This window comes from Dipodomys ordii, unplaced genomic scaffold, assembly GCF_000151885.1.
Source record: "Dipodomys ordii isolate 6190 unplaced genomic scaffold, Dord_2.0 Scaffold12, whole genome shotgun sequence".
Classification (NCBI taxonomy): domain Eukaryota; kingdom Metazoa; phylum Chordata; class Mammalia; order Rodentia; family Heteromyidae; genus Dipodomys; species Dipodomys ordii.
The window spans coordinates 20,018,693-20,034,620 of NW_012267228.1; the positions used below are offsets into that span (position 1 = coordinate 20,018,693).

The window sequence follows — 15,928 nt, forward strand, 5'->3', positions numbered from 1 at the left end:
CCCATGAAAATTTTTAAAATGTAGCATTATAAAACAAAAAAAGGAGATTTGGTTCTGGCTTTCAATTGTTGAAATAATTAGGAATATTTCAATAAAATTCAAATTTCAAAGCTGCATTACTCATTCAAGCAAAGGACATTTATTTGGTAGTCATTATTGTGAACCTGTTTTCTGAAGCAAAGTCATATAACTGTGGTCACTACTCAGATCATGAAAATTCTCATTTTTCCAGTTGTGGGAGAAGAAAAAAGGAAAAGAATATCAAACATAAAAGGAACACAAAGATCATAGTCAGTTCAATAAAAGCACAAGGGACAGGGTAGTCTATTAGGGTCCATCCACTTGCATTTTAATAAAGTAGATTAAAGGAAGTATAAGACCTTCAGAATGGTGCTATTGTAAGAACCAGTCTTTTCCCCATATTCCATAAGTGCCAAGCCAAAAATTTTATAAACTCGGGGGAAAGTGTTGATAAATTTCCTCCTGAAAGTTTACCTGTTCTCCTTAAGCCTGCCCATTCGTGAGCTTGCTTCTGTGTGGTGACTAACACCAGGAGTATTAAAGATTCTTTCCTTTGTTAGCTTTACTCCTCAGAGTTTATTTTGAAGCCAATTTCCTATCCTGTGCTGCAGAAGACTTGGAACCTGTCATGCACACAACTCCCAGACATGAACAGCAGCATTGTTTGAAAAAGTGTGTTGGGTTATGCCCTAACTACCGAACCTACACAATCATACAGCTCACTTTCAGTATACTTAGAACCCTTAGTGACAAAGCAGGACTTGGTCATTATTTCCTAAAGCCAGATCTGGAAAAGGTCAAGGTTGAAGTTGGTGTGCAAAACGTAGTCAAACCTTGATTTCTTTTTTTTTTTTTTTGGTAAATGTTCGTGGAAAAGAGCATGAGTAAGTGTTCATCCAAGGCAAGCGAGAATCCAAACATCGCTGGGGTTTTAAACAGCCACTTTCCCTTTGAATTTGATTTTTCTCAGCCCAGTGTTCAAAATTGTTTTCCTTCTCTTGACACATGCCAAATATTGGCAAAGGAAGTGATCCCAGTGTCCTGTATACAGGAATCAACTCTTTCATGTTTTGCTTTGGGCTGTTTTCTCCCGGCTGATGTCAACCCTGGCTCCCCCTCCCCTCTTTTACCCACGAAATCCAATTGTTTGTATAGGGGAAAAAAAAGAAGTTACAAAAGGCATTTGTTTTTTGTGCTCAGCACTGTAGGAGAACATTCTGGAACAGTGCAAGAGTGGCTGTATGGTGTTACTTGGGAAGCGCCCACAAGTTCTTTTGAAACAGATTTGGAACAGCTGGACCACTGCAGTGTTTTATTTTAAAATAGACAACATATGTAATGCATATGGTCCTAGACATGTATGGAGACACAGGCAGACAATCTGAATGGTATCCAAAGACACCTGCACCTAGAATTCTGTTTCCTTCTTGAAGAGGTTTTTTTTTTCCCCCCTAAGAGCACATGTTCCCACTTTTGGATTTGCAAGATGCCATCTGAATCCCCATGTGTGTGACTCCTTAATAAAGCCAATGGGAAGTTGCCTGGTGTGGAGGTGTCAGAGTCATTCAGTTAATAAACACCTCTTAAGCCTTGGCTCTTCCAGGAGCTGGCAAAGGAAATAGCAGGTTACACATGCCCTCACTAAGCACCCTACCTGCCAGGGGATTCATTTGTGTGTGTGCACGGAAGATGCACAGAGAAGTCGGAACCTAATCTAGGAAAAACAAATTTTTAAAGCTACAGAAACAGGACATAGGAATTGGTTACTCAGGGTAGAACAGAACCATGAAGCTGAGGGACTAGGAAGGACTCCCAGCTTCTCCAGTGTCTGTGGTTTAAGAAGCAAGGTATATTAGCTGTAAGTGCAGAGATATCTTGGCTGCTCTACCAGCTTCTAACTAATGGGCACTACTTGTTTACTTTCACTGAGTGTTCCCTGAGTGCTACTATATGTCAAGTGCCTTGCAGACATGTCTCAGTAGATCCTAACAGTAGTCTTGAAGTCTGTTTTCAGTTCACAAGCTAGGACAAGGAGGTTCAGAAACATTAAAACCCTGCCTCCCACCAGAGAAATGGCAGCTCTAACTACAAACCCACATGAGACATCTGACTTCCCTAACCACTATCTAAACCCTTATCAAATAGACTCTTCCCAATGAATTTAGTATTACAACATTTCATTAAACCAAGAAATGGATAACATTTATTAGGAGATACAGAGTTTATTTACTTTGGTCAAATCAGTGTACTATCTTAACAACTATATATCAAGTCTCTGCTGTGTTCCAGGTACTGTGCTAATTGCAAGGATATAGCAGAAAACAAAAAGTACCAAACTCGCTGCTTTAAAAACATACTCTTTTCATTGACACCATGAAATAGCATTCCCAGTTTACACTTCCCTCTTTTTCAGAATATAATACACTCAGAGAGATTCCTTTAAATGTCGTGGGAGCCAGCCACCCTTTTAAGTCCTTTTTGAGTTACTGTATAATGAACCTAATTCTGAATAAATGATAAATTTTGTGCAAGCCAAAATCCAAGAGCTGCTCGTTTTATTTGCTGAGATTTCACTGCATTAAGTTCCTTGCTGCACATCGGAGTGTACAGGGATCTTCATGATCATTAAGCCAGTCTGTGGTGGCAGAAAGGAAACCAAAAGTTCAGCTCACCCTACACACAAGGATACTGAGGCTCAGCGAGAGAAACCCTTCAGCCAGCACCTGACAATTATCAACAAACAGAAGGAACCTAGAACCCAGATTTCCTGAGTTCCATCCCAACCTAAGAAGGAGGGAAAAAAGGAAAAGAAAAAGGGGAAAGATAGTTTGTTTTGATAGTTATTGTTGGGAAAGGAAAACAGGTTGATTTTACACATATTTCTGTAAGCCTGCTTTAAACTGTCAATAGAAAAGGCGTATTCTTAGCCAAGAATTAGCACATGAAGCTGTGTTTATTGAGCCTTTGGGATGAGATGGGAGTGGGGAATGATCTGTCCCTATGTTTCCTTACAGGAACCAAGTTTCCTTTTTAGCTCCATTTTCCATGTGGGCAGCAAGGCAAAACAGGTCATCAGCCAAGTATTCAAGGGGTTCAAACAAATAAACCAAAGAGAAAGACACTTGAAAACTGTGCTCTATTTTTAATAGCTACTAAAGAGCCCCCTTCTCTTTGAGCTAAATGACCCAGTGTATGGTCATAATTGAGGAGCAATAAAGCAGCCACAGCAAAACTGACATGAGTAAGACCTCGGCAGCCTCTTACTGAGAAATCTGAGAGCCAGAAGCTACTGCTAACCAGACTGCCTGATCTGTCCATTTGAATTGGGAGGCAAGGGGTGGATGAAGTTTTTTTTATAAGAACATAACAGGATGAGCAATTCATGTACACACACACAGCACTTGGTTTTTGCTGAATTCAGTTGACCAGGTACAGGTAGGATGAAGAGGCAAGGGTAACAGAGAAAGGCCATCTCCATGGTACAAGTTGTTCTTAGGCCAGGTGAGACATCACGTGAGAACAAGTTTAAAATCTTTACCTTGGGTCCCAGGTAGCATTACCCCCACCCAGGAGCAACTAGTTTTCTCCCCAGTTCCACTTTCCTGACCATCCTGAGTCAAGTCTTCCTAAGCCAAACACTCAATCTCAATCCCTTAAAAGCCGTTCCTGAGGACAAATCCAAAGCATCTAGCACAGCCAGGAGATTTCTCACAGATTCCCTAATATCATTTCTGTACACGTGATAACCCTTCCAAACGTTCATGTGTTATCATTTTTAATGGAACGATCTGGCTGTTAAAATACGCATTCTTCAACTTGCCTTCTGGAAACTGTTGCTTCTGTGTATCTTGGGCATAAGCAACACATCTTGTTCAAACACTGACCACTTGCTGCTTCCCCGAAAAATGACGACCGGAGATTTTCTTTTTAATCTAACAATCGATAGGGAGGTTTAAATCAGCCACGCTCTGCGTTTAAGTTTGCGTGCTGCCCTAAAATCAATAAGAGAAGAAATCAACATGTTAAAGTCAAATTGCTACATAACCCAAGCCTACAACTAGATCCTCAACAGGGAGAAGGGGAAAAAAATCTTCCTGGGATGGAGGCCACGTATGAAAATATTATTCAGACACCCTCCCAAGTCAGAAATCAATTTCCCTGTCGCCCTGATAGCATTGCTGCTTCCTGCCAGGTCCTCTATCACAGTGAAATGTTACATGCTAGGAAATGAGCAGAATCTTGTTTGATTTGATTTTTCCTTGTAGTCTGCAGAACAAGGAATTGAGTTTACGATGAGGTGGACTGAGCTGAATCCTTTCATGCAAAAGACCTTTATTACTACCTTTTTATTTAAGCTTTTTTTTTTTTTTTGGTAGTCGAATTCTCCGTGTTATTTTGCCAGCCAAGGGTAGTATTTTTTAGTTACTGATGTTGAGATTGATTAGTTAGCAGCCCTTGCAAGGTTTTGCCTGCAGCCCTTAACCTCCAAGAAAAAGTATGGCTACATAGATCATTCATTCACACTAAATGGCAGATTATAACCCTAGAAGAGTAAATTTCTGTTCGTCTCAGGAGCTTTACTAACCAAGTAAGCACATAAAAAAGCAATATCCTCGGCTGTCACACTCAATTCCCATTTAACTTAATCTCCAGGTTTCAATGGAAATTTTTTCTTTTTAATTTTTAATTTTAGAGGGTGGGGACTCAAAATCTTCTGTGAAACCAAATTGGCAATGGGGATTTGGAAAGAGAGGGGACACAAATATTGTCACTTTTGCTGAAAATCAGCGTAATCCTTTTTTTCCCCCCAGACAATCCCAATAATTGTAGAGAAATTGCACTAGACATAACCACTGGAATGGCAGAATCTATTATAAACCTACGAAGCTAACTAGGCTATGATAAGCAAAGATCCGATCTGCTTTCAGTATTTGGTGAAATGCAGGCGAAGTTACGGTCTTGTGCTTAGTTTTTCAAGAACAACATGAATGCACTGGAACTGTGATCATTTGATAAACATGTTGATGCCAATATATTTTTGCCTAAATGCAGTAAACTCATGATGCAAGTTGACAATGGGAGGTAAAAAGAATATCTTGGGGATATTGGTGGGGGGTAAGAGGGAACCAGTTAACATTCATAATGCCTAGTGAATTCCTGTGTAATTTGAAATGTCAGAGAAAATGTGATGTGTTTCTCTAAATTGTGTCTCTCTCTACATGTATAAATGAACAGACGCAGATAGAGCTCAAAAACATGGCATGGATGAATTTATCTCTTCCAACCCCTGTAACTTTGACCACGCTTCCCTCTTTGAGATGGTACAACGCCTGACTTTGGATCACAGACTTAATGATTCCTATTCTTGCCTGGCAAGTATATTCTTTGGTCTACAGCAATTTAAATATTAACATTTTTTAATACCCCAAAGTCTTCTCTACCTATGTGTCAGAAGCTCAAGTCTCCCTTTTTAACAATCAGAATCCCTTAAACAATCGTGTGTTATTGATTTCTTGCACTGAGCTAGTTTTACTTACCAAAGAAGCAAGACTGAGTTGGAAGAAGTGACACATTCAGTTCCTTAGCTTCCCCCTCTTAGTTTGCTCCCCTTTCAACTGAAATCTTCCCCTGAGGGTAATGGGCTTGGCACCTGCTTGTGAAGAATTTGTAAAACTTAGTTTAAGAGTCCCTCCTACCAATCCCAGACCTGGTATTCCCGGCTCATAAAGGAATGTATTCTTTTTGAGTCTCTTTTAAAGATGGGAATGATTTGTAAATAAACTCCAATTACTTTCCATAACCCTAATTGGTTTTTGTTTGTTTGTTTGTGTGGGTGTCTTTTTGTTTCTTCATAATATTTAGAGCCCTTTTATGCCCTTGGAGGGAATTATTTTTATGATACATTAGACATTTGGAAATCTAGCTATCCAACAAGAGAATCGAAATTTCCTAAAATCCTATTTTAAACATAGATTTTAATTAGTTAAATGCAAGGGACTGCTATTACGTTTTTATTGGATTTTGAAGATACATTTTTAGCTTTGCGCTATCAAATGTAAAAGCCAAAAAGGGAAAAAAAAGACTCCATTTATTTCCTTCGGCAAGCCATAAGTTATTACTTTATTTCTTAAAGGCAAATATTATTTTCCCCCTTTATGGATGGGAAGAATGAGGAAAATGATAAAATAACTTTGTAAAGAGAAAATTTTCCTCCTCCAACCCCAAATATGAAAATCAATATAATTAACATATTGCTGATATTAATAGATATATAATGAAAACCTTTTTCTTTTCTAAATTACATGTCTATATTCTATCTGTATTCTAAATGATTTTTATTTTAAAGCTATTTATTTTTGATAACCAGAAGCTAACGTATAAAAATAATAGTAGTAAAATAATATTAAAATAGAAACAAGGTTCTGAAGAATAATTTATTAATTTGTGGCAGAAATGAAACATTGATTATCTTGGGTTTAGAATTCCTTACTAGAAGACTCTGCCAAATTGGAAAGAGATATAACACATTGATTTACAATTTTTAAATTAAAAAAAGCTTACCTTGCATTGCAAGGCAAATTTTCTCAATGTGTATTTATGTAATTATAAATTACATTTATGAAAATTGTGAGAATATGCATCTGAACTTAAATCATTCCCTACTATGTATAATTCCTGTTCTCGTGAGGAATTTTTGAGATGTATTTGCAAGACTCTTCACATTATTATTCTTTCAAAAATTAATTTTCTCTTGTTTTGAAATTTATCATGGAAGAGAATTAATAATGCCCTCTAAAAATTAAACCAGAATGAAACATTGAAGCTTATTTCCCATTAGTTATTATAGGCTTAAAGATATGGTTAAAAAAACAAAATTAATTATAAATAGAGTAAAATAGCTTTATTCTCCATTTGTATACCTGTATCTATTAATTGTCATTCCAGAATTTCAGAAAATAACAGAAATTAAAAGGACCTCATCTCAAGCCTCTATATATTCCATTTTCTCATTATTACAATCTTTTTTTTTTAAGTTGGTTTTGGAGACCGACCAGCAGGGATACATAAATTTTTCTGTGTCTTCGACTCAGTTCCTAATTGATATTTCTTCAACTCTTTTCAAAGCAGCTATTTTGGCATCTACAAAAGACTTGGTGTCATCTGAGTCGTAGAAAATATATTTTAATCTTTCACAGCAGTGTTGTTTCTAAGATTTAGCATTTGGGGTAGCAGATGGAGTGGCAAAGAAGTTGCCTATAGGGGCAGCCCACTGCCTCGACTACTCTCCCGCCCTCCGAAGTAACTTATCATTTGAAATAGGAAAGATGCCGTCTTTCCTTGGATGCATCGCAGAGCTGCTGGTTGTCAATCGAAGATTTCCCAGATCTCTAATATGTGGTTAGAGCGTGGCCAGGGCCTCTCGGGCTGTACTTTTGTGGCCCTCTCTGGGCTCTGCTTAGTTTTTCTTTTTGCCCCTTCTTTCCCAAGATGGAACAATATTCAAAAACTGACTCGGAAGGGACCCTTGAAGTAAAATTAAGTTTATGTTTAAAACGGCCCCAAATTTCCAATTTGCAAAGTACCAGCTACACGGATTTATTTCTTCAGAACAGCACTGAAACCAGAGAGAGAGAGAGAGAGAGAGAGAGAGAGAGAGAGAGAGAGTGTGTGTGTGTGTGTGTGTGTGTGTGTGTGTGTGTGTGTGTGTGTGTGTGTGTGTGTGTGTGATTTGATTTCAAGCTCTGCCCAAGGGCGACCCCGAGTGGCAAATCATGTGGCCTTTCTGAGCTCCTGTTTTCCCATTCACATGACAGAAGTAGCAATTTGTATCCTATCATGGCACTGGATCTACTCCTAATCAGATTCCATCTGGATTCTCTTTTATAGCAGAGTTTGGGCTAGTCTCATAGCAAGCAAATAAATACGAAGAAAACAAATAATTACCAGCAGGGAAAAAAAAAAAAAACCTCTTAAACTACACCACAAAAAGCTCCCTTCAGTTTCACAGAATCAAATCTGCTTTACTTAGTTGAATTATACAATTTTTTTCTAAGGTTATATTATTGCTTTCCTTTTAAAATTGCAGAACGAAAAATCTTCTAAAGTAGAAAGATTTATGAGGTCCCGGCAAGTATGTAGACCAACTCATATTCTTTTGTGTAACAGAATGAGAAGGCTTAGGATATAGCAGAGCTAGATTTGAGTCCTGACTCCGTTGTGCATAATCTGTGAGTTGCTTGGCCCCCGTTTGCATTTCTTTTCTCCAAAAGGAAAAGAAGCCCATCCTGTTTATCTCACAAGGTTGCTAGATGGCTCAACTGAAAATTCTTCATCAAGCAGGAAGTACTATAGCAATTCAAGTCCCTTGGGAGCTGATTTTTCTCTTATCAGTAACCAAGACTTTGCTATAGCCTCAGGCCAATTCTTTAAGATACCTGGCTCTGTAGTGGAGCCCTGGTTGAATCTTGCTGGAATCCTTCTCTCTGCTGATACAGCTTTACCACCTAACTACAAAATTCCAGGCCAGCCCTGAACTCAATTCCCCAACACTGTACCCCAAATAGCAGAATTTCCTTCACTAATCTGCTGTACTAACTCAAACAGATATTACACACCATGCAATCAGCATAGGTTGTTTTCCAGTGTTTTCTCAAGCTACTTTCAACCCTAGCAGCTTTCCAGAATAACCACCTGTATTTAAAAGAAAGTCTTTCCTTTCTTCCCTATACAGGGCTGGTTCAGTCCCGGCCAGGTGTTCGTATTAGATGAGTATTGTGCCCGGAATGGAGTCCGAGGGTGTCACCGACATCTCTGCTACCTCAGAGACTTGCTGGAACGGGCAGAAAATGGCGCCATGATCGACCCCACCCTCCTTCACTACAGCTTTGCCTTCTGTGCATCCCATGTCCATGGGAATAGGTAAGCATGAATCTGCAGGTGTCTCTCGTAGTTTGTGACTGGTCCTGCTCTATAGATTATCTTTCACTTGTGAGCCATCTCTGGCCCCCTCCAGTAGCATGTGCACACGTGTGTGTGTGCGTGTGTGTACACACACACACAAAGAATTTTAGATACTATAGAGGAATGGCAAAGAGGATGTGTCTTTTTTAAGTTGAACCAATCTGGGTTAAAATTATGATTCCTCTATTTTGCTACTAATGGTCCTTATTGGTGATTATGCCTTCAGTGCCACATTTCTCTTCTGTACAGTGGGAATGACAGTATCCTCACATAGTTGCTGAAAGCATGCAAGTGGATATTAAGAGCTCATCAAGAGTAGCCATGCATGGTGTTGCTCACTTGTAATCTTAGCTACTTAGGAGGCAGAGGTAGGAGGATCATGGTCTGACTTCAGGCAAAAAAAAAAAAAAGAGACTTTATCTGAAAAACAAAGAAACAAGGGATGGGATATGGCAGGCCATGAGTTCAAACCCCAGAACCACTAAAAGAGAAGAAAAAGTTTAGAGGGGCTGGGAAGGTGGCTCAGTAGTAGACTACTAGCCTTGCATGCATGAAGCCCTGAGTTCGGTTCCTCGGCTCCACATAAGCAGAAAAAGCCAGAAGTGGTGCTGTGGCTTAAATGGTAGAGCACTAGCCTTGAGCTGAAGAGCTGAGGGACAGCGCCCAGGCCCAGAGTTCAGGCCCCATGACCGACCAAAAAAAAAGAAAGAAAGAAAAGGAAAAGCTTAGAACACATTGAGGTCTTAATAATTGTTTGTTTTTGTTAATACTTAATGATTGCTTGCTTGGTGTCAGACGTGGTACACATTCAGTATAAATGGTGAGTAAAAACTAGTCACCAACCCAGCGTGGGGTTAAATTGAGATTGGTGCTTTGAGAAAAAGCAATGCGTTGCATGGTAGAATTTAATAAGGTACATGGCTCAGATGGAATGGCAGGATGGCAGGGAAGACCTCCCCGAGGAAGCGATGCAGGAGCTGAGAACCAAAGTGTGCGTAGGAGCTGAGGATTCCAGGCAAAAGGAACAGCATGTATAACTGCCCTGCAGAGTGCGGAAGCCAAGTACATTTTGAGAGCCGAAGCAAGCTAGGTGAAGCTGGAAGGCAAAGATGCCTACAACACTCACAGAGTGCAAGCACAGAGGTGGGAACAACTGAAGTGATCACAGCCTAACAACCCCCTCATTTTGTAGATTTTCTAGACAAGACCAGAACATCAAGTCTCCTGATTCTGTACTACAGTACTCTCTATAGACCTTGCTCAGCTCCTGAAGAAAATGATCCATGTTCTGAATAATGCAAAGCAGCAAATAATTTAAGAACATTGCCATTTGGCTCTGGGACATGGAATAAATTTCCACACTGCCACAGTCAGTTTGCCATCCCAGTGTATGTAGCCTGACATTAGTATAAAGATAAGTCTACATTATCCCAAAGCACCGCAACTAACAGCCAGGGAAGGCACAGCCAGAGCAAAGGAAAGCTAGCCTCCGATGAATAAGTTGTTGCTTTGGGAAAATCCACGTGAAGAGAATCCTGAGCTGGGTACCTTCCTTTTGAATCAGCTGCGTCAGTGCTCCACATATTTGCAAGGCATTTAGCTCTGAAATATCTGTGGGATGCATTCTGTGTTTTTCCTCTCTCTGGCGCCGGTAGATTTTTATGAAATGCAACTTCAACATTTAGAGCTAGATAACAATAGCATTGTAGGTTTGAATATTTCATAGGCAACAAGGTTATCTTTATCTTCTATTGTTATAAGATTTCATAGCCTCACACAGGACCTTTTATTTGCACAAAAGATAGTCATGGAAACTCTGATACCTGGGGTGTATCTGTGCATAATTCTCTTTTTTTATATAAATATGTACACTTTGATGACTATCTGTTACAGCCTGTTGGACTGAATTCTTTAAAGAGAGAGAGAGAGAGAGTGGTTGCATTATATTCTCTGGGTTGTCACACTGTATTCTACATATGTTACTGAATAAGAAAGTGTTATAAAATAATGAAGTGTTTTTGTAAACTCCCTGGTAAACATCATCATGAATTATGATACACATTGTCTGGATTTCATATTGTAAGACTGCCACTTGATTCACAGTTAGGTTTATACATCTTGTCATGGAAACAGTTTTGGATTTCTTATTTTCTTTTCAGTTCTGATTTTCCTTATGCAAGTTTACATCTTTTTTTTGCTTATTATTTTAGTTTGAATGCATTTGCTTTTGCTTTTTTGATATATCCTTCCTTTTCTTTCTTTTGTTCGTGCATGGATGTATGCTCTTGATTCTCCTGGGGTTGGCCACACTCTGCATGTCTCATGTCACCACCCCCCTCTCCAAAGTCAACAAATGCATGCGTACCTTAGTGGGCTACTGCCATATACCAACTCTGAAGGGAGAAAACCTCCCTCCTCACCAGAACCCGAGGCTAAAAGAGATACCAAAAGAGAATCCAAAAAAAGAAAAGAGTCCAAAATCCAGTCAAGTCAAGAACCCAAAAGGTAAGAGGGTACCTGCCTATTGACTTGTGTGTTTTGCAATGCCTTTGACCTTTTCCCATCCCTTTATTCATTCATGTCATCACATCTGCATTTGCAAACAGCAAGCTTTTATGTACTCAAGTCTCTGTTCCTTTAAGGGTTTTCAAAGGTGATTTTTTTTTTCAACTAAACAGCCTAGCAATGGGCAAAAAACTATGGTGCTTTGGGTCTAACATTAAGTCAGGTGTTCAGAAACTTTTTTTTTAAAGCATGTTCATATTGAAAAGACTAATTGAGCAATATGTAAACAGAATTATGAGTCAGATTGCTTTTTTTTAGTGGCATTTTGTTAGGGGCTTGGTACCTTACCGAATCTTTCATAATAAGCAGCCTGTGCTCTATAATTCTAAAGTCTGTTAAGAGAATAAATGCCGTGGGTTGGCGTCAAGTAGGGCTACACATCGATAATAGCGCTATCATTTCCAGCCACCACCTCCCCTCAGTTAAACAGTCATACCATAAAAAGAAATCATCTCAGATAATTATTTTTAGTAGTGATACAAAATTAAAGCCTACTACTAAATGAATGGCTGTTATTAGAGACGCGATTAAATATGGATGGCATCTTCAAGGTACTTTCAAACTAACATTTTTTTATCTTATCCTTTTAGGAGTGCTCTCTTTGTTAAATGATACATTGGCAGATTGGTAGCTTTTATTTTCCCCTTTTCAATCACATTTATTCATTATTTCCGGCGTGGTCCCTGTGTCCTTCTTCCTCATTCTCTACCTTTGCGACCTCAAATTAACATGGACACTTTAAAGTTTTGGTGCTAAAGGTTTAGGATCCAATAATTCCGATTCTAGCATTGCCAGGGTACCCAGAATATATCAGCAAGTACGCTTACTGCTCCGTTATGAATTTATTCACTGAATATTCCTAAACCCTGAGATGTATCAGTTCATGTGTAGAGAGAGCAGATGAAAATGCACACTTTGGCTTTCCAGGAAAACATGGCAGGCTGTCAATCAGAATATTTGGGTCCAGGAGTAAGGGTAACAAGAATCCTAATTCCATGTGGCTATACCCCTCTCCCTCATCGCATATAGAAGTGGAGTTTCTGGTTCCATTTTTACTCGAGGAATCAGATCACAGGAAATCAGTACCTTGCAAATGGTAACAAAGTGGGTAGAGAAGGTTGAAGATACCTGAAGGTCAGCTTAACTGAATGACAACTTAAATGAAATTAAAGGAAAAAGCTGCCATGGATGGTGTCCAATGTGCTGCTTTACTTTCTGCTGCAAAGCAGAGAGAAATGGCCACTATTGAAAGCAGTCTGGGCTCAAGCCTGACCTATTTTCTTTGCCATGAAAAGGGTATCCCAGGGGTTATTGACCAGTGCTTTGACAGGGTCTGTATTTGCATTGCATTTTTTTAGTGAAGAAGAAATGACAGTATTAAATAGAAAGTGCTGTTAGGCATTCTCTAATTTGCTATAAGCTTTTCAGACTAACCATTTTTGCATGTTTTACATGTAATAAAAATGAATATCTGGAAATTTAAGTAGCAAAAACAGATTAAGTCCAAAGCTCTTCCTTATTAAACTACATCAGTACTAAACTTAGATTGTAAAGACCTGAGTGTAAGAAACTGCTCTTTTTAAACCTGGGAGTATTTTATCTCATTTCTGAGCTTTTATTTTCTCATCTCTTCACTAAAGATTGAATCATAGTATCTATAATTTCTCTTTAACCTCTAAATGTTTCATAAATATGGTTCAATGAAAATAAGGATAATCACCACTATGTAATAAGTATTTGTGAAATGCTAAGCACTATATGAAGTGCAGTTGACCTATTTTATCTTCATTATATCCCTGTGAGATAAGTATCATTCTTTCCTTCCTCTAATGGCTTAAGACTCAAGTAAATGCAGGCATTTGCCTGAAACCCTACAACAAATAGCAACATGAACATGACTCAAACATAGATAGACTAACTTCAAAACTTAGATTTGTTAACCATTCAACCTTACTACCCACCCAGGATTGGCACTTATATATGATACGGGATGCCATTTGGTGTTTATTTCAGTGTTTCCAGATGCAAAGCTACAACATTCATCAGAATTAGTTAATTTGTTGTCCATTTGAAGCCAAAAGATATCCAAAATCAATGTAGTCCACCCAGGAATTTTAGCCTTGTCGAAACAACCAGAGGAGGAGAAAGAAAGAGAGAAGAAGGAAGGAGAGAAGAAAAGTGAGATGGAGGAAGAGGAAGGAGAAAAAGGACAGAAGAGAAGACTGAACAGAATAGGAAAGAAAATCTGTGACTCCTGAACAAGTTGCTCTTCAACTGAATTTAACCAAACAACTAAGCCAATTCCCATTGTCAGCTTACAACCAGCTTTTTTTTTTGGTGGGGGCGTCCATGTGGGGCCTAAACTCTGGGCCTGGGCGCTGTCCCTCAGCTCTTCAGCTCAAGGCTAGCGCTCTACCACTTGAGCCACAGCGCCACTTCCGGCTTTTTTTTTTTTTTTTTGCTTATGTGGTGCTGAGGAATCGAACCCAGGGCCTAATGCATGCAAGGCAAGCGCTCTACCACTGAGCCACCTTCCTAGCCCCTCATATTAAATTTTTTAAAATGCTTCTTAAAAATTGATTATTAATGTAGCAGACCCAAAAGTAAAGACAAAGCCATGCCCTGCTACAGCTAGAAATTATTGATTGCTGTTCAGATGCCAATGACTATTTCTCCTACTTCCTCTGAAAATCTGTGCCACATCTCCATGAAAAAGTATAAGCATAAATCAAACCCAGTATGATCTATAAAATACTGGTGGGCTCATGGCCACTGATGGCTCATGATCCTAGCTGTCTGGGAAGCTGAGATCAGAGGATCACAGTTCAGAGCCAGAAAAAGTCCAGTGCCAGTTCATCAGTACAACGCTACACTGGAGGTATAGCCCATGTGGTAGAGCAAACAAGCCTTAAACTGATTGACAGCTTAAACTCAAGTTACTGAGTTTAAGCCATGATACCTATGCCAAAACAAACAAATTAATCCATTTAATAAAAAATGGACACACGGGCCCATCAGGAAGATGCCCAGTGTTTATCATTTAAGTACTGGTCATTACAGATCTATTCATACATTGGTACCTTTTAAAATAATGTTTCTCCACACACAGAGGACTGTGCGCAATGCCTGCAGATATTGATTTTCCACAAGTATGCTATTGTCATTTAGTAGGTAGAGGCCATAGGGTTACTACCAGACCCCCAATGCCAAGGAAAGCCCTGTGCACGGTCAAGAAACGATTTAAATCAACCTCCCAGGTGATGGACTCAATTTTTTTCCCTATTTCCTTGTTTTTTTTTCCTTTTAAACAGACTTAGGCTGTGCCTAAAGGTTACTACTAATATTCTATATTCCGTTCAGGCAGTGGTTCTCACTCTCCAAGGTTCAGGCAAATCCCATGGGGTGTTTGTTAGAATACAGAGAACTGGATCCCCTCCACAAATAATTTGTTTGTTACTAAATGGAATCAGCAATCAGCATTTTAAATACCAACACCCCATATCTCTAAGATACTTGATCTTCAGATCACAGTGATTTAATGTGGTGGTAGCCAAACCTGACTGCACATTTAAGAGTGATGGTGATAACTGGACCCCACCTGCTGACATTCTGATTTAATCTGGGATTGATTGATCATCAGCTTAAAATCTCAAGTGAGTTTAATATATAGCAAAGCTTTAAATTACATTAATTGAGGGAACATTAGTTTGGGCCAACTCTTGAAACCAGGTTTTTTTTTTTTTTCTCAGACAGAGAGAAGGAAGAGGGGTAAAAAAATGTGAGCATGTTCAGCTGGTTGCATTTGGCGATCATAAAACCCACAGATGTAAATTGCTATATCTCCTCATTTCTAAATCAGCTCCTAAGGTTGCAGTACTTAATTTTCACCATAATATTTTTAGTATTCTTTCTAGATGACATTTAGATTAGCATCACTTTGGTCACTGTCCCACAGGGACAAGGCAGTCAAACAGCTCCAATGATTGCACGTTGCGTCAATGTTCCTTGGATCCCTTTATTATTGCGATTGGAAAATTTTCTCATTTACATTATTATTTAACATTTTTTGAATGCCAGTGCTGCTCTTCACATATGGCCTGTGTAGAAAGTACATTGTATCAGCAATTAACAAATCCATAATGCCAACCGCCCCAATCCAAAGTAAGCTGCGTAGATGAATGAGTCTGCAAGCAGATGTAAGAGGGCATGAATTCTAAAAATTCTCTGAAAAGGCATCCAAAGATTCTTTGGGGAGATGTCTTTAGAGCCTATGTTCGGAGCCTATGTAAATCATGTGGGTTAGGATTTGAGGCGCTACCAATCAAACAGAACTCGCTTTTCTCCTCTGTTGCTCTAGCAGGGCCTATTAGTCAGTGAGTGC

General features: G+C 39.1%; 1 protein-coding gene across 7 annotated transcripts in view; it reads left to right on the plus strand.

Moving 5' to 3' along the window:
* The window catches only part of Cadps (Ca++-dependent secretion activator), a 451,304-nt gene that overhangs the window by 307,996 nt on the left and 127,380 nt on the right, over nucleotides 1-15,928 (plus strand). For 5 of the 7 annotated variants that reach the window (XM_013010381.1, XM_013010383.1, XM_013010380.1 and 2 more), the window contains 2 exons: nucleotides 5,257-5,393; nucleotides 8,753-8,940. In XM_013010381.1, coding sequence (XP_012865835.1) covers nucleotides 5,257-5,393; nucleotides 8,753-8,940 — 325 coding nt within the window. Of the gene's footprint in view, nucleotides 1-5,256; nucleotides 5,394-8,752; nucleotides 8,941-11,328; nucleotides 11,488-15,928 lie in introns of all 7 variants that reach the window. The other 2 variants (XM_013010382.1, XM_013010385.1) reach the window with 2 other exon arrangements.